The sequence below is a fragment of the Sphaeramia orbicularis genome, chromosome 16 (genome assembly GCF_902148855.1).
Source record: "Sphaeramia orbicularis chromosome 16, fSphaOr1.1, whole genome shotgun sequence".
Taxonomy (NCBI): Eukaryota; Metazoa; Chordata; class Actinopteri; order Kurtiformes; family Apogonidae; genus Sphaeramia; species Sphaeramia orbicularis.
The window spans coordinates 4,547,580-4,570,135 of NC_043972.1; the positions used below are offsets into that span (position 1 = coordinate 4,547,580).

The 22,556-nt window shown below is 39.1% G+C and overlaps 1 protein-coding gene across 1 annotated transcript in view; it reads left to right on the top strand.

Moving 5' to 3' along the window:
• The window catches only part of LOC115435750 (dolichyl-diphosphooligosaccharide--protein glycosyltransferase subunit STT3B-like), a 165,262-nt gene that overhangs the window by 57,715 nt on the left and 84,991 nt on the right, over positions 1-22,556 (top strand). Inside the window, exon 2 of the mRNA XM_030158356.1 lies at positions 21,967-22,075. Within this exon, the coding sequence (XP_030014216.1) occupies positions 21,967-22,075 (109 nt within the window). The remainder of the gene's footprint in view (positions 1-21,966; positions 22,076-22,556) is intronic.

Consider the following 22,556-nt stretch of genomic DNA (forward strand, 5'->3'; position numbering starts at 1 on the left):
CTTTTAATCGAAAAAAGAGTTTTGGCAAAATTGACGTTTTTCCATTAGGTAAATTTTAATGTGCAAGTTATATTTGCGCAATTTGAGGGTCAATGGAAAAGTGACTATCGTGTCTTATAATCTTTGTGTGCTGCATCAGCTGATAGTTTACATTATAGTTCTGTTAGCTTAGCTCTGTTTTTAGACTGAAAACAGCCACAGCAAAACCACAAATCGTCTCTGTTTTCTGTACAATTTGTGTTGGCAATTGCTGCAACTAAAGATCTGCTTAAAATTGAACAAGGTCAGAACTGTCACAGTTTAGTCTGAACCGTGGATCAACAAACAACAACTTGGCAAAGAGAAGAACATCCCATAATAACTTTATACCTTCATAAGCCTCAGAATCAAACTCACCAGTGCAGAAGAAACGCTGGCATTTCAGCATCAAACTCCATTCTTCCCATTTAGGGCTGTGTCCAGTGGAGAAAACAACAGTGCTTCAATTTTTATTACTTTTCGCGACTTTAATATTTCTTTCTTAGTAGTTTTCATCCCATTTGTTTGCTTTCTGATGCTTTGGTCAAAGGCCCTGTGGTGTTCGTTTTCCTCACCATGGGAAACCGACAGAGTGACTCACTACTCCCTCTAGTGGTCACGTAAATCCCTCTGGCCTGTCACTTTAAATAAATTCAGTTCAGATCTCTACTAGGGCTGGGTAAAAAAATCGATTTAATCAGTTTTGGATCGATTTCTTTTTAGTTTTGTGTAATCAATTAATGTTAGATGAGATCGATTTTTCAGAGCAGGACCACGAGTAAATGACCCGGAAACCGCCGACGCAGAAGCACAGCTGGCTCCGTCTCACGAGCCCCTCGCGGAGCAGGGGCATCTTGGTCGTGCTTGTGACGGTTCTGGCGCGGAAGGAACGCGGAGGCAGGGTGTGGAAAACCCCTCAGTGGGAGGTCCTCCTGGCCTCAAACTCGAACCCGCAGTGCGGAGGAACTGGCCGGTGGAGGCGGGTTGCAGAAGCCGGTCATTCTACAAATATTAACTTGGATCACCTGTGGCTGAGGGCGGAGTTAGAGGAATAGTAAAGTGGAAATCACGAAGCTCTGCCCACCCTCCCCCTCCAGTGAGTTTCTTGTACCGAGGACCCAACATGAGTCTGTTTCAGAGGGGCCAAACTGGTGTCAGTGCCCCAGGGTGATAGTAATTTGCCTTAAGGCTGGAAGCACCAGGTATAAAACAGAATAAAGATGAGGCAGAAGTCCGATCTGAGCCACTGGAGAAATATGGACGTGTTTGTGTCCTGTTCATTATTTCAGAGCAGATTTATCTTTTTACTGCTGAAATGTCAGATTTATTTCCTTTCTACTATCAATATAGATTCTGTGTTGCATGGCTACAGTAGTCAAATAATCAAGTTACAACTCAAAATTGTACTTTGGTATCACTAAATGAATCTGAATCAATCAATTAATACTGAATCGAATTGCAATTAATCGATTCAGAACCTTGTGAATCTAAATCGAATCGATTAAGGAAATTGGCTATGATACCCAGCCCTAATCTCTACAGTCTGATACATTGACATCTTTGGCAGAATTTCTCATCTCCCTCTTCTAAACACTGATAATTTTAAGTCTTACTTTAATAAACGTAGAAATACTACATGTAGCTTAATACCAGAGCTTACTTTCTGCTTATCTGTCTCTTCCGACATGTTTGTTCTCTTGCTCGGCTCCATCTTCCTCTCATCGTTTGACTCTCCTAGAACATTTCTAACATCTAACATTTTGAATCACTGACTTTAATTAAAACTCAAGAAACCAGGTTCGCTCCAGGGTCCAATTCAAGGTAAGTTCTAGTGTGAAGTTGTGTTGTTTTTCTATTGATACCCTGATGTGAACACTCGCACTGTAATTGATATTTTTAATAAGCACCAAAACCTGATTACACCTTAATGTAGTAATGTAATGTTTTTTTCCCCCTCTGTTTAATGTCCCTACTTTTACTTTGAGTCACATTCTCCCCCTTGACAATAGGGAAATGCAAAAAAGTCAGTTGTAGGTTGAGTTGTGATTGTGGGCCATGAGGATTTTCTCATCTCAACACAGTATGTAACTGATTTTTGACACCAAACATCTGCAGGCGCTGTAGTTGACAGATGCTTCATTCAAGTCAAGTCTATTCTTCTCAGGGTCATAACAGATGCGCTGTCTGTCGAAGCATACGGCGTCACACCACGGAACAGTTAAAACAGCACTCTGTTTACTGTATAATTCACCGTGGATGGCGTATTTGACATTTGGGAGAACTACTGTAAATATCATGCGTTCGGAGCTTTCAGCCACATCTCGCAGCCTCATTTAGCGAGTGATGCTGAGTCAGGTGTCAGATCAGTGGCTCGATAGTAGAACTGGAGCTGCAATTACTTTGATAGTTTGTTTTATGTCATGGGAAATTGAACTTCTTGTGAATTTGTAATGATATGTCAGTTGTTCCCATAGCGGTTGATCCAATTTTGATATTTACTCATTAGTTTAGGTCCTATTTCAATCAAAAATGTCCAATATGTGAAGTTTAGAGTTTCATAATGAGAAATAACTTGCAATGATTGTGACTGTAGACGTGGTTGTTGCTTATTTCCAAGATAGTATGCATAAGATAGACTTATGAAAAAGAGCATGTTTACATTTCCTGTCAGTGAGAATGTAATCTTTTCCGGTTGTAAATGTATCATCACATTATTCCTGACATTTGAGTGGGATTGTAGGTATCTCGTTTTCCATTTGCTCAAAATAAGCCTAAATGCTATACTTTCACACCAAATAAAACCAGAATGGACACTGAGTTAGACCAGTTTTGTAGGTTTGCTTAGATTTAAATGCGAAATTCCATGAATTAATGAGAGATTTGGTATTATTCATAAGGAGTGCTTGTCTCTGCGACGTCAAAACACATCCTTTACATTAGCATACAGAATGTGCAGAATATACAGTGGCAGAAAAAATTATCAGACCATCAAAAGTCATCAAAAACAATGGTTATGCAATCAAATACTAACTCCTGTGTGTATCGTGTGACTAAAACAGACAGAAAAGAAAACATTCAATGCCTAAAAGCACTGTTTTTGTCAGTACAATGACACAGATATTAATGTAAGAACTGAAGTGATTTTGGTTATTATCAAGAAAACCATGGAAAATGCCTAGATATCAGCTCTGAAATGAATCTAATATTATTCTAATGTTAATCTAACTAGTCTAATATTTTTTTCCCGCTTCTGTAGACACTATATTATAGTAGTATTGATGAGTGAAATATTGGCACTTTATCATATAACGAGGAAATGTTATCGAAACAGAACTTTAATTATTTGTCTGCCAATTCATCTGTAAATTTTAGCACATTTTCTCTTTGAAGCAGATAGCTTCCAAAATCGTGTAGACCAGAGAAATGTGTAACAGTCATAATTGGATAAAAATAAGAGAAAAACTTCAGCCCAAGTGACTGAAACATCAACTGATGAATAAAATCTTTAGCTGAAACTTGTGTCCATATGTTTCTGAGTATTTATGATGCTTCAGAAATTGGTGTTTTGAATTGGTGTCGAAATATACAACTCCTTTTCACCTTCTCCTTCTGCTACACTCTACTGCTATTCCATCTGCTTTCCATCTCTTACTGTACCTGTAGATTAAATCTCAAGCACTCATCAGAACAATGCACCAGTGTAAAAACAGAAGAAGAAAAGGAGCGCACCTCCTCCACCTGCTTCTGTTATTTTCATGGAGTGTGAAATTAGGTTTTTACTTAAAACGAGACCGGTGGAGTTTGGAGATGAAGGGGGTGATTTAGAGAAGTGTTGTTTGCCGTTACAGACAGATGGAAAGGTAGAAGAGAGGCTGGTTTCTGTCATGATGGCTGCTTCAGTCTCATGAAACGCATTCAGAACTTACACAACTCTCTGCTTCCACGGCTGCACAGACCAGATAGGTCAGCAGAAAAGGCTATTATAGTTTCCATCTATTTCACCCCGGGGCCTCTGACCCCGGCCCACTCCTCTGGATATCTGCCTAACACTCTTCAGCATGGTATCAGGCTCGATATATTTTAGCCAGCTGCCCCGTTCTGACCTTTGCCTCCACTCCTGCGATGTTCTAAGACTGGCTGTTTGTGTCAGCTCAATCTTCCTCTCAGGGATAATAAAGGCAAACTTAACTTTGCTTTATTCGAGCTCTCGGTTGTATCATTTGCTTTTACCCCTTTTTTTTTTTTTTTTTTCAAATTTGATTTTGAGTGTAAAATGTAATACTATACAGAGATCCAAATGACATGAATTGCATAATTTTAGTAAACTGCCTCTCAAGTGCACATTTCTACTCATTGAAATCAGACCAAGGCCACATAAATGGGTTAAATTTTACAATGTTTTTATGTCTAAAGGTCTAAGGGTCAATATGTGGTATTTCTTCTATGGAATATTAAAGATATAATCTAAAGTTATAGTCAGAGAGTTTAGAATAAAGAGCTGTGGAGTTCTGGCAAAGACACCAATGTACTGTTTTGTAGATATATGAATCAAATGTAGGCTATGTGTTGGCCTCTGCTAGTATGGAGTTGAAATGGAGTTTGATGCTGAAATTGCAGCTTTCTTCTACAAAGGTGAGTTTGATTCTGAGGCTTGTGAAGGTGTAAAGGTATTATGTGGTGCTATTATCTGTGCTAAGTTGCTGTTGGTTGATATATGGTTCAGACTAAACTGTAACAGTTCTGACCTTGTTGTTATGCCGCGTTTCTACCATGTGGAACCAGCTCGGCTCGGCTCGACTCTGTATTCCTGGAGACCGTTTCCATTACAGGATACTACTGACTTTACAGTACCTGGTCGTCATAGCGATGCGACTGAATCTCCTTGACCGACCATGGTGTAGTTTTGGGCTGTTATCATGTGGATTAATGTACCGCTATATTTACTGTCCACTTCCGCATCTGTTTTTTGTAAAACGGCGGGTCACAGAGACAACCCTCTGACCAATCATTGGTGTGCAGTGTTTACATGTCATGTTTTAGTATCTGGTCCCCAGTCTTGGAGCCTTGGCGGAGGTGATACCATAAAAGTAGTACTGGGTACCAGATTCCAGGTCCTTTTTCGTAATGGAAACGCAAAAAGGCCGAGCCGAGTCGAGCTGATACCTCGCAGTGGAAACGGGGCAATAGATTCCAAACAGATCTTTAGTTTAGCTACTGACAACACAAACAGAACAGAAAACAGAGGTGATTTGTGGTTTTTCTGTGGCTGTTTTCTGTCTAAAAACAGAGCTAACAGAGCTATAATGTAAACTATCAGCTGAAGCAGCACATTAAGATTATATGACACTGTTATTTTGATCAACTGTCAAAATAAGCATCAATACGTTTTATTTCGAAGAAGAACACTTGATGGAACCATAATACAGATGTGTGGACTTTATTCAGTGACTGATACAGTCTGTGGATACATAATGTTGATTTGTTGGTGGTTTGGATAGTTCTATAATGTAGTATTGTCTATGAAGAAATGTAATACAACCATTTACAGTTACTAAACAAGAAAAAAATGGAAATAAAGGCAACTCCTTCATTCAAGCCTCCTTCACATAAAGGCCTGGTACCTTCTGGATCTGATGGGATTATAGCCTCTGGCCAGTAATTGATGAAATATGGTGTTTTCCTTGTATATTTCTAAAATTCATAAACAGACACATTTAATGGGAATTTGGGCAGTGCAAATTGCACATAAACATCAGTAAAATTTCCAAAGCAACAAATGTAAGAAATGGCTCTTCAGCATTGGATAATAAAAAACATTTACACTTCCAGTCAAATATCAACATGAAGAGAAAACAGAACCAGGCAAATGCTTGAATATCTCCCATCACATGCTGTTTTTACAATCATTACTGGGCTCACAGCGTTTTAATATCTGAGATGTCTGTTGTACAAAACAAAGCACTTATTGCCACAACTTAATTAAGAGTTCTTTATTTCTTTATTGTACATGATCTCGCAGCACAGCTCACCCTGCAGATGCAACTGCTCTACAGTTTTATTTTTGTTGCGTGCAAGGTAGTCTCATATGATGAATTCTATGGCACTTTGCACATTTTTATATTTTAGACACAGGTAAAGATATCCATGCACACAGGTAAACTTCTCCTTAAGTGCTTATACAAGTCCTCAACATGTCCAGGTTCTCCTAGCTCTCTGCAGAAACAGGATATTTAAAGGAAATATTCATGTCCTTTGTTTTGTCCCGGGGTGTCGGTGAACATGACACAGCTTTAAGACAGACTTGGCTGGGTTTATCCTGTCTGTTATATCACTCCTAAGTAAAAGAACTAGAGTTACATTTTCAGAGTGCGCTTGGTGTGCTCTGAAGTCAGCTGTTTGATGCATACAACTGTTGTGTGCAGCCCACAATAAGGAATAATACATCTTTAGCTCTTCTTTGCCTGGAGGTAGAACATGCAGTGGTGCTTCAAAGTTGATGTTTCTCTAATGATATGATTCTCACAGAAGTCTAAAATGTTTATGAAGGAAATAAAATTATACAAATCAGACAGAATATTACACTTAATTCATTAATATATGTCCAAAATAGGTGTATCTCTAGGAGTTCAGCCAATGTGAGGGCAATCAGGTTAGTCAAAAACAATAACCTGGGTCTTTATCGAAGTGTCATGGCTTGAACAAAGAAAACTTCTGAACACCTCAGAAGAACCCAGTTTATCAAAACTCCCCAGGGCTTGAAAGTTTTGCAAAAGAATTTCTGACAAGCTAGGACTACACCGGGTGGCAAACCATTCGGGGAACATTCAACATCATCAGACTGACCATCCAACAAAGATCACACCAAGAGCAAGATGTGTAATAGTCTGTAAAATTCTACAGGAAAAGGTCAAAGTATCCATCTGTGAACCGAAGTTCAACAGAGAGAGGGTGTTGCAGCAAGACGAGGACCTGAGCATATAAGTTTTTTTTAAAAGGAATGATTTACGCAGAAGAAATGGAGTGTTTTTTTAAAGCCAGGGTCAAAGTCCTGTCCTGAATTTAGTTGGAATGCTCTGGGAGAACCAACGTCCTTCGTCAACGAGTCTCGTAATTATGAAAATAATCAAGGTTAGCTTCACATGCTCACAATGGAGTGATTGTATTGTACCTGGCAGGCTTACTTACAAGTGAATCTCATCATGTTAAGGTCATATTTATGCAGAAAAAGATGTTCAACGGATGGCAGTCGTTTGGTCAGAGGTGTTCATTCATCTTGTTACCTTGGAAGAAGTCTGCATACGATAATTTTCTTGGCTAGAAGTAGATCAGCCTTAAGCAACAACTCGAGCAATTCCTCTGCTCTGCCAGCTCTGAATGTTCAGGAAGTGTTTGGTCGCTCTGACAAGCAGAAGTGCCACGAATCACTTTTTTTGAAAACTCGATTCGTGGAACATCTGTCTGGGATGACAGTTTGCGCTGCATGTAGCTTCAGCTCTGTTTGCTCCGTGGTGTCTTAAATAAATTGTCACTCGCCGCCCATTATTCAGCACAATAAAATTAGGGTTTTGAAGGATGGGGCGGCAGAGTCAGTCTCACAGCAGCTGCAGGAAATGATGTATCCTAGTACTTCATTGTAACTCCTCAAATCGTGTGTACACCTGCTGCTGGAGTACAGTTTGTCTCTGATGCATTCTCCTTAAATGGGTCCATGCAGGAAAAATGTGATGGCGTGGCTCCGTAGTATTTTATAGATTAAAACAATTGTTTACCGTCTAACATTACGTTGCAGATTGATGACTAAATCTATACCATTCTAACTAGACCACGCTGAATTTATAGCACCATGTATAAATATTGTAGCTTTGGCCTTTTGAGGGGGGAGGGATTACGGTTAAGAGGAAATAATCTGCATATTGATTGAAAACATGCCCTAAACCTGCCATATGCATCCACTTAGTCTTGAGTTTCTACCTCTCAATTTCAGCTCCCTCGTCAGGATGCGAACCACGTGATTCCTCCTGGACTTTTTTGTGTAAATATCTTCGCAGGCGGTCTTTGTGTGCATTTCCTGTTCATCCTCTGCAAAGATTTTGTGCATGCTACATGTGATTGAAGTGCAGCTGTGTGAGGCTCTTTGATGGCACCTCCTGCCATCTCTTCGCCACCGTGTGCATCCCCACCTCCCCTTCCTGTGCTGCTAGTTTTCAGGTGGCTTCTGAAAGCAGCGGGGACTGCGATCCCACCGCTGAGGTTGCTGCCTGTCCTTGGTAGGCATAGTAGTGTGGGTCGTTAAAAGGTGACTCTGCTCTCGCTGTGGCTCAGGTGCTCTGGACGGCGGCCAAGGTAAAATGTACAGCGCAGCAGTAGTCGACATGCACAGAGGCAGGACGGACGGACGTTCGCCAGAGGTACAGCTTGTGATTAGAGTTGAAAATGGGGGATCACTCCCACATTTGACATCATTCTGTCCAAAAACTTGACACACTAGAGATATATGGATAAACTGGGTCACCTCTTCGTGTAGAACCAAAAAATAAACAGCTTTTCAAGGGTTTGGCTCTGGTCGTAAAGCACAGGTGTCAAACATGCGGCCCGGGGACCAAATCCGTCCCGCCAAAGGGTCCAATCCAGCCCGCAGGATGAATTTGTGACAAATTGCAAAAAATTACACTGAAGATATTAACAACTAGAAGCATTCGGAGAGCGCAGACCTCCGCCAAGGCTGATCAGTGGCCCCCCCTGTGGGCCCCCCCCACCCCCGATCACCACCAAAATTTAATCATTTCTTCCTCATCCCATTTCCAACAAACCCTGAAAATTTCATCCAAATCTGTCCATAACTTTTTGAGTTATGTTGCACACTAACGATCAGTGGCCCCCCCCGTGGGCCCCCCCACCCTCGATCACCACCAAAATTTAATCATTTCTTCCTTATCCCATTTCCAACAAACCCTGAAAATTTCATCCAAATCTGTCCATAACTTTTTGAGTTATGTTGCACACTAACGGACAGACAAACAAACAGACAGACAAACAAACAAACAAACAAACCCTGGCAAAAACATAACCTCCTTGGCGGAGGTAATCAATGGTGTCAAAATCATTTTAATTCAGGTTCCACATACAGACACATACAGTCCAATGAGATTTAAAGTGAGTCAGAACCAGTAAAATATTATCAAAATAACTCATAAATAATGACAACCCCAAATTTTCTCATTTTTTGGTGTAAAAAAAGTAAAATTACATGAAAATGTTTACATTACTAAACTATACTTCTACAAAAAATGTGAATAACCTGAACAAATATGAACAAACGGAAATATCTTAAGAAAAGTAAATGCAATTTTACCAATATTCTGCCTGTTACTAAATGATGTGTGTGATTGCAATGCACACGTGTAAATGATAAACTGATAAACTGAGGCCTATTATTGTTAAAATTGCACTCGTTTTTCTTAAGACAATTCAAGTTGTTCGTGTTATTCAGATTTTAAGGAAACTTTGTAGATGTAAACCTGATCATAATAGAATTTTACTTTTTTCACTGTTATTATTTTACTGGTTCGGCCCACTGGAGATCACATCGGGCTGAATGTGGAACTGAACTAAAATGAGTTTGACAGCCCTGTCGTGAAGCAATCCCAGTTCGGCAAATTAGCTTAATTGTAAGCAAGACTATACTAAAATTAGGATTCGCTTTCAATTAGGGCTGTCAAAATTAACGCATTAATGCAGATTAATCCATCATCATGATTATTCTGATTTAAAAATTTAATCCAGTTTACCCATCTGCAGTGCAGAATGACTCTGGACGTCTCTGCCAATGCATTTGGGGCAGTTTGTCCAAGTAGAGTTAGCGTCGCACATGTGCAAATGGGCGGTTGATCCGGTAGTGACGGGCAGCAGAACCGACCAATAAAGATGGAAGACACAAAACAGCACGTTGGCCCTCTGGATGGAAATATGAGGACAAAAAACCCCCAAGATGGAACAGTCGACCGACATGAAGTATTATGCACACTCTGCAGGAAGGAGTTTTCTTTTCACTGAAACACTTCCAGCTTCAAATATCACATTAACGCACATTAATCGAAAATAATCCACAGCAACCTTGTGATTAATCTGATTAAAAATTGGAATTGTTTGGCAGCCCTACTTTCAATCATTTAGATTTAATCTTTCAGTTTTACATTATTTATCTATGTTTTTACGTTTGCTTTCATCCAGTTTTAATTTCCCTGCTTTAAGTCCTTGTTACAACATCTGAATACACGGCGACATCAAATCCAATGGCAACAAAGAAAAAGTATGCAAACCCTTGGAAATGTCCTAGTTTTCTACATGAATTAGTCATAAGATGTGATCTGATCTGCATCTTTGTCATAAGTATAAACAATGTTGTTAAGCTAATACCAAACAAATAATTATAATGTTTCATGCCTATATTGAACCGCTTAGACTTCAGATTTGCTAACTCTGGACACCAATTAGTTCTTTTTGGAGGCATTAGTGTGAGGATTCACTATTTTTCCCCAGCAGACCATAATACCACACAAACAATTATAATATTTCATGTCTTAACTGAACACAGCTATTGACTCTCTTACAGTGCTTTTGGGAAAAAGCATAAACTCTCAGGCTAATGAGTCCAAAGAGAGCTATTCTTGTGCATCATGAACTGTGAACCTTTAACAAAAATGGAGTTACTTTACTAGTACTAGTTTACCTGGATTGTACGTATTGTCATTGAAAAATATTCAGCGAGTATAAAAGTTGTAATTACAGTATTTTACATAGTTTCTTTAACATAGTGAAGTTGCTGACACAGGTCACTAGGCTAATTGGTCTATTTCAGTTTCTATTATGTCTGTGTGCACTAAAATGTTCAGTTTCAGTCCACATTTACTTTTAGTTTGTGTAACACATTATTTTCCTGCTACTGAAGTACTCAAGTCCATCAACTGCAGACACACTGCCGACATCTGATTCATACAGATGCTGTAGACTTTGCTAGAGTGAAATAGTTATTGATTTATTATGAAACTCTAATGGAGCAAAGTAGGCCACAATCTAAAGGATTAATGGAGACACTGCAGGTGTATGTGCATGAGCATGTGAATATGTTTGTTTATTTCATCTAGATATTATTGAAATATTGCCCTAAAACTACACAATAGTCGTTTGGTTGAAACTTGGCTGCATGTTTTATTCATAAGAGATGATTTTACCTCAAAAGATCATTGATCTTTTGGTCAGATTGCCCAGGCCGACGAGTATTTGCTTTTATTGCATTGTTGATTCTACTGTTTATTTGCTTTTCAGTTTGGAAAAAGAGGTTTCATTTTCTGCTAGTTGCAGCTTTAATCTCAGTTCTATTTGACTGTAATAACCCTGATCCATCCATCTGACCAGAGGTGAGTTTTCTTAATGCTTAAGTTTAAGACCTCAATCTTATCTTTGCTGCAGACATAACGGCCACTGTAAAAAGTAAAATAATGTACTGTGTGGGCCTAGAGGAATGTATGGACTCACCTACAAAGAACCTGACGTGGGAAGGGAGCATAGGAAAAGTATTTAGTTTTAGCTCCAGCATCAACCTTCTGATGTAGCACAAATTAATCACTAACTGTATTAAATATTAGAATTAGGTTGTCCTGCTTTTACAATCACAGCTCTGATTTGTGTAAATATTGAGTGGGAAATAAATGATTTTTTATATGCAGCAGGAGGCTGCTCTCGGCGTTGCCATGGTGATTAGCTCAAATTGATGCTTGTATTTTTACTTTCATTCACTGCATCGGCGTTGGCTTCTGGGGGACACGGAGCTCTTTACAGTGAGTCCCACGGGCTGGAAAGCAACATAGATTTACTTCAGTGCAATAAATCTCTCAGGTGTGCGTCTGAATTATTTACACACTTTAATTTGTATTGCTAACTCTTATTTGCCTAATGACAATTGACTAAGAGTGATGGATGTTTTTCTTTCTTACTTTCCCGGAGCTCCTGAGTATTCCTGTTTTACCCAGGAAGCTGCTGCTGGAACAGACTTAGTGTTGGATTTGAGACTTACTGAATCCGTCATGCATACGCCGTGTCAGCAGTATGTTTAAGTGAAAAACTAGAAAGAAAACACACAATGGTTTCTTGCCGTGAGTTTAAACAAATGGCCACCTGACTGCATTCTTCTCTGCGCACTAAAGCTATTAGCGAAGAGTGAATAATGTACAGAGTTCATCCCGCCACCAGCAGAACCATACATCTCATATTTGTATTATTAGTTTATCTTCCAGGCACAGGGATGTGGCTGACAGAAGTAGGACGCTATCTGCACTCCCAGGCTTTGTATTATAGTTTACTCTGAAGTCATCACTTGGTCTCAAATACTATTATCAAGCTTTTTCAGGCCAATACTGACGAGTGATTTAATGTAATTAGAACAGACCCAATCTAATAGCGACCCATCGGTTCCCGGTCCCCTTCTGCTCCGTCTACATTAATTCCACCGTCCAGCAATTAATTACTTTACACTCAGGGGATGACTAAAGAACACTTTGTAATTAGTGGAGCTGGTCATGTGACTTCTAAGGCAGCCGCTACGTTTAATGCCCGTTAAGTTGTCGAGCAACCTCTGGCGTCAGTAGGTGAAACAGTTGACGGCTTTGATACTATTTAACAGGATTACAAGGAATTTCCAAAGATATTAAGCCGTATTTGGACCCACTCTGGCTGGGCATGTTAAAACCACATCCCCCTCATTCATATGAAGGGGTCATTCCAGAAAAGAAGTTGACTCTGGTCCAACTTTTGGGCAATCCGACACATGTAGCTGCACATTCCCAGGAATTGACTTAACAGTGAGGGCATATTTTCTTAATTTGAGACGCTTGTACTTTTTATTTCTGTTTTATGCAGCTTTATATATCTGTTCCACAGCATCTCAGAGGCAAATATTTAACTTTTTACTTGGCCATATTCATCCGACAGCCAGAGTTATTTTCAGATCTTTAGATCAGATCTTCTCTCCCAATTTGTTGATGTTCAGTGTTTCAGATAAGCTGAACTTCATTTCAGTTCTCTATCTTATTTCCTTAGAGAAAATCTTTCTCAAACTAAATAGACTCAATAAATCCCTCTTGGATTCACTAGAAATCGCAGTCAAAAACTTGCAATTCACAGCTATAGCTTTTATTGGAGTGTTTTTACAGAGTGACGGTAGGACTTTTTCTAATTTTCCGTCTACACTAACAGATAATTTCTAAACAAATATTTTCTAGCACCATATTTTTTCTTTCCACATGATGATGCAAAAGCAACTTCAAACTGGTCCAGAGTGTCAGACGAACCATAGTAGTTGTGGTCCAACCTGTGGACACCGTGGATAATACTGGACGTAGACGCAGAGGCTTTAATCTGTCATGAAGGTGAAGCAGCAACAAACACTTCAGTTGTGAACTGTCATTACCTTAAGTGTTGGTTGTTATAGAAGTGTATTCTTTAGATGATGTGGATTTGTCCATAATGCTGGTGCGGTCCGGTCCATTTCCCAAAGGTATCTGTGCTGACCTCGATCTGTTGCAGGTCATACACTGATTTACACACCTGGATTTGATGTTTCAGGTGCAGTTTCATTACACAAAGACAAAATAAACATGAGCAAAATGGGATGTGACACCATCGAGTAACAATCTGTTTCGGCTGAACACATGGATACAAAGACCTGGAAAGTGTTTTTATTATTATTTTTTTATTTCCATTTTTTCCAACCTAATATGTTTACGTGTTAACAAGAGGAATAAACAGAGAAAAATACCTGTTTTTCAAAAATATCCGCATTAGTGTTGATGCGGTATAAAGTAACAGATGTTGATGATTCTTCTCCCACTGTTACTTTAAAGATGTAGAGTGTTTTAAGTCGCAGTTTTCATGAAGGACAAATAATTGTGATAACTTTTTCGGAGTTGTAGTCAAAGTGTCATAATGAATTCCATTTCTGAAAAGCCTCTAAAATAACTAATTAGTTTGGAAAAGTTGGACTTAATGGATTCAGTCCGAGCCCTGTTTCTCTTCTTGAAGTTTTTGTTCTGACATAAGTTTTGAACATTAAACTTGTCACCAATTGACCCACTTGTTTACTCTGTGTTCTATGTCTTGATTTGTTTTTACTGTTAATCTTTTTAGTTTTTATGTTTTATTGTGATTGATTTTATATCTGTACAGCACTTTGATTGAAAGTGCTTTACAAATAAATTATTATTATTATTTTTAATATTTTTTATTTATTTATTTTTTTTAATGGTCTATAACAGTCATCTCTGGTATCTGATCTAAAGGAGATCATCAGTACAGTCAAATCCACCAGCAGCAGCTAAAACCTACCCGCATATTCATTCATCTTGTGTTTGAACTTAATCTCCAGTGCTCGTCTACAACAGCCTTTTGGAAAGCCGAGTTAGCATGTTTCCGGGCAGTCTGCACTTGAAAACGGCTTCATATGTTTTAATAAGCACACGTCCGTTGGGTTTGTTAGAGTTGTCTTCATGTGACACACGCTGAAAAGGCTTAAGAGCCAATCATCCGGTGAGTCAAGAGTCCGGCTGAATGCTCCAGAATGCAGCCACTACATGGATAGAGGCATGAATCAGAGCAGCCGTGATGGAAAGAGCAGCATGCTGGTACTTTTTCTCTCCTCTTCCCTTTCAATCAATTGACTGAGCCTCAAGAATGGGCATGAACGCCAGGCACGTAGCCTCAATCTAGCACTCGCTCCTAGGGGGGCTGAGCAAGCCATATGCTGCAATCCCTCCATCAAATTCAAGTTTTTCATGGAGGGGCAGTTTGTATTGAACACTCTGAAAAGCTCAGGGGACGAGGAGACTAACTGCTGCGTATCAGCTCCGTCTCTGTCTGAAGTACTGAGGTTCAATGCAGAATTTGTACAACAACACGAGTCTATTTAGCAAAGTGTCCTAATTATAGACAGGCCGGTAGCTGGACTGTTCCTCTTAAAGATTTGGTGAGTGTAAATAAGATCAAAAAGAAGGCTGAGCGGATGAAAATCGAGAGTAGAAGTGTGAGTAAGACCGTAATGGAGGGCTTTTCTTTATGTTTATCTTCACCTGGAGGGTATATTCTTGGCCAGTTACAGTTTTCTTAAACGTCTGATGTTCTGACTCCTATTTTCGTTCTCTCCCACCATTTTCGCAATCTGTCGTTTACATTTTCCACACTCTAAAATGAAATAAAAGTTCTCTAGGTCACTGCACTTGAAATGAATACCATTGAGTCTCCCGTTTTATTTACATGTTAACTTTTGCGTCAGTGCAGCAGCAGGTGAGCAATTACTCACAGCTCAAAGTAGCAACCTGGCACAATACCTATGACGTTCATTTCACTTGACAACTCATTTGTAAAAGTTTTGCTGTTTTTGTTTTTGCACTCTGTGGAAAACCAGTGACGTGCCAGCGTGTGGGTACGGATGTGACTCACCTGTGTTGTTACCTGCAGTCACAGTAGTTTGAGAAGACGTGGAAATGTGAAGTTTGCGCTCGTTACATGCCTTGTCAGTTGTGATGGCGTTTCAGTTGATCACTGCATTTCTTCGTCGTTCCCCGGAAACCCGACTCACAGACCCCACTTCAGGGACACACAACATCTGAACATGGCTGACAAACAAACATGTCAGAGCTTGTTAAACCTGATCACTTCCTGGCTTCGGTGTAGTGATGGATTTTGGTTCACTGTAGGGTTGTGTATTGACAAGAATGTGGCTATGCTCGACAACTGTCATACATGGATTTAGTACACTTCTATTTTCTTTAAATTTAACCCTCCGGTATCCAGGTGCACCTTTTAGGCACACTTTACACTTTCTGTTAAAAAACTTCATATTATTTTTCGCAATTTAAATAAGGTTAGAATTCAAAAAGTTGTTCATTTTTGCACGATCTTTTACATTCTGGCCACCAACTAAAATTTGCACGTTGTAAACAAAAGAAAATTACCAGACTAGCATCTGTCTCCCAAGTGTACCTAAAACACACTATTTCTTCCATTTGATATGTATGATTAGGACTGACCTTGGTTTACAAAAATAAAATCAAATTAGAGCAGAAAAATAAATCAATATATAATATTTAATAGTTTGATTTATAGGTGTGCATTTTTGGCACACTTGGTGACAGATGCTAGTGTTTTTGAACATTTGACCTAGCGCCAAAAATAATAATGCAAATTAACCAGTGTTGGAGTTAATCATTGACATATGCCAGGATGAAAAAATCAAATAATATGTGATCCACTTTTTATGTAGTTTATTGAAAAAAAATAATTTTTTATGTTTTTTGCATCCCCCCCCAAAAAATGGTTTGTTTACATTACAAACATGACATTTAAAAGGTTAAAAAATGTGACAATTATTGAGTATTTGGTATTTTTATTTACGGCTCAAGTTGATTAAATAGAAAAAAGTGTAAAAGAATTAAAAAACAAACTGTATGAATTTTTTTTGACATTATTCCACAAGTGTGCCAAAAAGACACACTTGGTGCTTAGTAAGGGCCTTGGTGGATGGGATACCAGAGGGTTAATGCAAGTTTTTTAGAGCATAATATAAAAAGTCCATAGTATAAAACCGACACCACTATATGAGCAAAGTATGTGTAAAAATGTTTAGTTAAATGGCTCAGTATAAGTACAAGAGGTTCTAAGTAGTATTGATTTTTCTAAACTCTCACCAGTAGGGAACTTAGGACCAAAACTACCAACAAATCAACCCTATGTATCCACAGACTGTATCAGTCACTGAATAAAGTATAAAGCTCATTGTTTACACACATCTATATTATGGTATCAAGTTTACTTCTTCAAACCAGAACTCAAAATCACAGTCTTATAATCTTCACGTGCTGCATCAGCTGATAGTTTACATTATTGCTCTGTTTATAGACTGAAAACAGCCACAGAAAAACCACAAATACCTCCTTTTCTTTGACTTTGGAAGTTGTCTCTTAATAGTTTCTATCCTCATCTCTGCCTGTGCGTTAGTTTTCCTCAGCATGGGAGACTGGCATAGTGACTCACTACTCCCTCTAGTGGTCACATAAATCCCCGGCCCATTGCTGGAAATAAATTAAATCTCTATAATCCATTACACCAGCATCTTTGGCAAAACTTTACAGCTCTTCATTCTAAACACTAATGAGAAGTTTAGGTAATTTTTTATATTTAAAAGTAGAAATACTATTTGTCAATCTAAACACAAAATTAAAGGTGCAGACACACCAAACCAACTGCCGATCGTCGCCAGAAAAGGTAGTTTGACTGATCAGTCAGCTCTTGTCTCCCTGACACGGTCAAAAAAGTGTGAAGAACACACCAAATCGACTACCGACTTGAGTGTATGTTCTGCGCTTGTGCGAAAAGTAAGGTCTCCATAACAGCAGGTGGTGCTAATCTGTATTGTGGCCCAAAAAAATTAAAAACCGGAAATGACGGAACATCTCTCTCAACCAAAACACAGGGCTCACTGTCATCAGTCGTTGTTGTCAGCAGAGAGTGTTGAGTAGTCAAGAAGGATTGTTGTTGTACTCGTTGAACAGATGGCTAGTAATAAGAAGATACTGGCGTTGTCAGCTCTCAGGCTTCTTTTTGTGGAACAGGAAAGATTCCGGTCTTCTTGTTCACTGATTCACTAGTCAAGGGCTATCCCTCCACCACTCAGATTGGTCAGACTGAGCAACTGAGTAATGGCCGATTACACGTTGAATTAGTTGAAAATAATGGCGACGGCATTAACGACAGCAGATTGCCTGGAACACACCAAACAGACTCATGTCACTGACCTCACCATCCGACCGACGAAAATCGGGTTGATGTGTCTTCGCTTTAAGGCTAACACAACAAAAAAAGTCAATTTGAGAATAAATACATTAACTTCCCAGTACTTAAATGCACCAGTATTTTCTTGCATCCTTAGATCACACTCCAAGAAGTATTGGTCCTTGATGTATTTGATTTGCAGCCTGGTTTTCTTTTATGTGTCTATACTAGGGCTGTGCAATTAATCGAAATTCAATTACGATTTCGATTATTACACGCAACGATTACAAAAATTATGTAATTGAGAAAAAACGATTATTAATTTTGAGTTGTTTTAATTCACGTGCACACAAGCTACCATGAGCTGCTCTGCCCCGCCCCCCTCTAAGGTACTGCTGCCTGCTAGCCGGCAGGTCCACCCCAAGAGGACAGTTGTACCTAGCAGTCTGGAAAAATGGCAAGAGGATCACAGCAGAAGTGCTTGGTAAACAAAACAGGCAAGTCAAATTCAATTGTATGGAATCACTTTGGGTTTGATGAAGAAGACGAAGAGCAAAAACACATCACGTGCAAAAAGTGTTTCGTAGTTGTGTCCGCACCGACCGCTAACACAACAAACCTTTTTAACCATCTAAAGTTTAACCACCGCCACCTTTATCAGAATCTTTATCCTATGAAAAACTAAAACGCATAAAAACAACTTCGTCCGCAATGCAATCTTCAGTCTCCGAATCTCTTTACGCTGCAACTCCCGTATTAACCTAACCCTAACCCGTATAACCCTAACGTACGTATTCTACAGGGTGTCCCATAAGTCTCCATACATAGGAAAAATAAACGTTTCTTGACATAAACCATTTTTATTTATATAATATGCTCTATATGACTGCCATTTTGTCGGGAACACATTTCAATGCGTGTCCTCCACTGCTGAAGAACTATAAAGAAGAAATATAAAGAAATACATGTTAGAACAATATGTATTATGTCTCCTATGTATGGAGACTTATAGGACACCCTGTAGATGGCTGATGTATACAGAAGGCCTGAACTGAAACCTCACGGCACGCCACTGAATTTACTATGTTTCATACTACATTGAACATACTTGAATTTACAGTACACTTATTTGATTTCAAAGATTTTTTTGTTTTGTACAAAAGTGAAAATACTTTGTTTCAGTGGTTAAAAGCTTTATTTATGTTTAAAGAGTATATTTTACATTGTTTTGCAAGAAAAAAATAAACAACTTTAAGGTTAACAAATAATCGTTTTTAATAATCGTGATTTCAATTATTGCTAAAATAATCGTGATTATTTTTTTTTTCTATAATCGAGCAGCCCTAGTCTATACTACTGTACGCAGTCCATGAGCTCAAAGCACGATAAATCTGAAACCCTTTTCAGTTTGGAACATGTCTCTGGTGTTCACTTCCATCCTCGTGTCGGCTTCTTCTCAGCTGTGGCCCTAATGCTGCTACTGGTTTTCGTGCACCTCTCAACTCCTTCTCTTTTCATGCTGCAGTAAATTCAGTCAAACTCCTGTTGTTTACCGGTGAAAGTTAGTCTGCGTCACATGGATGGCATCTCATCGCTTTAGCTGTGTAGTGTCTTTGAAATCATTCCATACTGCGACTTGGAGCCCTTTTTTATTGTGAGGATGTTCACCTCGCTTCTCAAAGCTTTTGTGGTTAATGCTTGTGTTTTAGCTTGTCTGGTGTTTTTTTTTTTCCACTCAGAATTCAATGTATTTGTACTTTTCATTGCTGCCTGCACACCTTGTTACTTTGCATAGAGATAAGAGACCAGCAGCTCTGCTTTGTTCAGCAGGAATATACCGAAACTCAAGATTAACTGATGTTTTGATAAAGAGACAAATATGAAAAGAAATGTAAAGGGTTCTATACTGTCCACTCTCCATACTAGGGCTGTAATTACTATAATTATATCAGTGTTTTAATTAGAGCTTCAGTGATTATATCAGGGAGACATTGGTATCTGGATATAAGGTGTCTTTTTAGTGATGGTACTGTTAGATATTAATTTGTAATGATACACCGATTAGCCATACTATTCTGACCACTGGCGGGAGAAGTGGTAATGATATTGATTATTTTATTACAGTGGTGCCTTTCACTGGGTTGGATATATTAGGCAGTAAGTGAACATTTAGTCCTTGAAGCTGATGTGTTGGAAGCGGCAAAATAAGCCACCTAAGGAACTGGGTGCCTTTGTCAACGGCTGAATTGTCATGGTGATGACTGGGTCAGAACATCACCACAGCTGTAGGTCTTGTTGGATGTTCCTGGTCTGCAGTGGTTAGTACAGACCAAAAGTGGACTATGGAAGGATATCCCAATTTCAGGACCTTTGAACATCCTGGAACGTACTGGATAAGCAAGTCCAATCCTTCACATTTCACAACTTCCAGGACTTCAGGGATCTGCTGCTAATGTCTTGGTCCGGATACCGCAGCACACCTTCAGAGGTCTGGTGGAGTCTAGGCCTCGGGTCACAGCTGTTTTTGTTCAAAAAGCAGAAGCTATACAATATTAGACAGGTGGTAATGATGTTCTGCTGCCATAAATCCTGGATTGGTTGAGAACTGGTTGTTCTTTTGACAACTTTTAATATGTACTAACCACTTTACATTGGGAATGAACAAGACCTGGAAATACTTTGACCCATCACTGTTTCTCGCTCGTCAAAGTTGCTCAAATCCCTACTCTTGCCCATTTTGCCGTTTCTAACTCACCAACTTTGACATGTTCACTTGCTGTCTAATATATCCACCCACTGACAGGTCCCATTGGAATGAGATAATCAACATTAATACCACTTTGCCACCAGTGGTCAGAATGATATGGCTGATCAGTCTATATTAAATGGTTTTCCTAAATATTTATGTTTGAGTCTTTGTTCACTCAGAGGTAATGTAGTGAAGGGCTGAAATTAAAATGACAACTATTTTTCTATTTATTATGAAGATTTCTTTTGATAGGGACTAAATGAAAACAATAGCAAAATATTTGTACAGGGATCAGCCAAGTATTTTGCACATGATCCGTCCCTATTTTTAATAAACCAATCAGTCAATTTCTTCATTTGTTCCCAGTCTGGTAGGGAATGCAGTACATAAATATAACATTACAACCTGTGTGGGAGTTCATATACGGCTTTCGGAAAACAATGCTAAAAACGTTGTGAAAAGTCGATATTTATCAAATATTTGACCTTCAGGCGTTTCTTCTTTGGCAAGATATATGTGACATTTGCGTGTTTGCTTTAGAAATATAATATAGAAATCTAAAACAAACAAAATCACCATTTTTACAGTGACGAGCAACATACAAAATGAATGTAAAGAAAATCTGATGCTCATCTAAGAATAATTAATGTTCCAAAAACAGGATATCAAAAGGTCATGTTGAAGGGGTGTGATATTGAAGTTGAGAAAAACACAAACAGTCTCATAATTAGTTTTATCTGGAGATTATCACAAGAATATGAATCTGTGGATATAAAGCGTCTAAACAGTCAGAAAGGATGGATCACATTTTACTCCACTGCTGAACTTTTTGTTGGTCCTGCAGAATCTTTTGCTGCTGATATTAATCACCTTTTATTTTCTCACGAGAGAAGATGCTGTGTTGAAATTGCTCTTTTTTTTTTCCTTGCAGCTCAACTTTAAGTGTTTAGTTTACTACAAGCATCAAATCTTCACATTTTCAAAGTATCCTTGAGAAACAATGAATTCCAATAATTATATTCAACCAGGACTGTTTTGTTATTCCTGAGTCAGGTGTATTATTTGTGATTTTTTTTTTATTTTTTTTTTATATATTTAAGAGTTTTCAGATTAAAAATACACCAGGTAGCCTTCAGTCACTGCATATTGATAAGATGATGTGCCTCAGGAGCCTGTTTTTTTGCAAAGTGTATTTGGATTAATTTGTATAGATTTTATCCTGAAGGTCGATCAGTTTGTAGATGTGAAGTTATCGCTCTGGTAATGAACGAACAAACAAACAAAAAAGGATGCAAGCTACTCCCTTCAGGGCTTCCCGACGTCCTCTATATGTGCTCTTTGTGCTCGCTCTAATGTTTTTTTTCTCACTCTGTTCACAGGTTCAACTACAGGTCGACTCACCACCTCACCACCAACGGTTTCTACGAGTTCCTCAACTGGTTTGACGAAAGGGCCTGGTACCCTCTGGGCAGGATAGTGGGGGGCACGGTAAGCGTTTCGTCTCCTTCGACCTCACCCTTTTCTTGCCCTTACGCCTCGATGTGTGATGGATCTTCAGTCATTCTCTTAAACACACTCCGGACCACACATCGTACACTCACATCCACACAGGGTAAGATTTGCTGGATGGTTAAACAGCTCCTTGGGGACGTGGTGAGTAAGTGGAAAGCGCTCGTATCACACGTCGAGTAGATCTGTCTTCATAACAGCTAAAGGACACGCAGACGGGGTCACTTTTAACACGTCATTACGCCGCGCTTCATCTCTTGGCGCTGTGTTTCATCTCCATGTGATGTCTATATACGGGCTGATGGAGGAGAATTAATTGTTGTGGGCTAATCTGTTCCCAGAGTGCACTATTAGCGACGGCTTAAAGCATGTTATTTTGACTTTGAAGCAACTCCTCTGCATCGTACGGCACGCGAGAGAAAAGCAGCACAAAGCACATTCTCTCCTTAACACATGAACA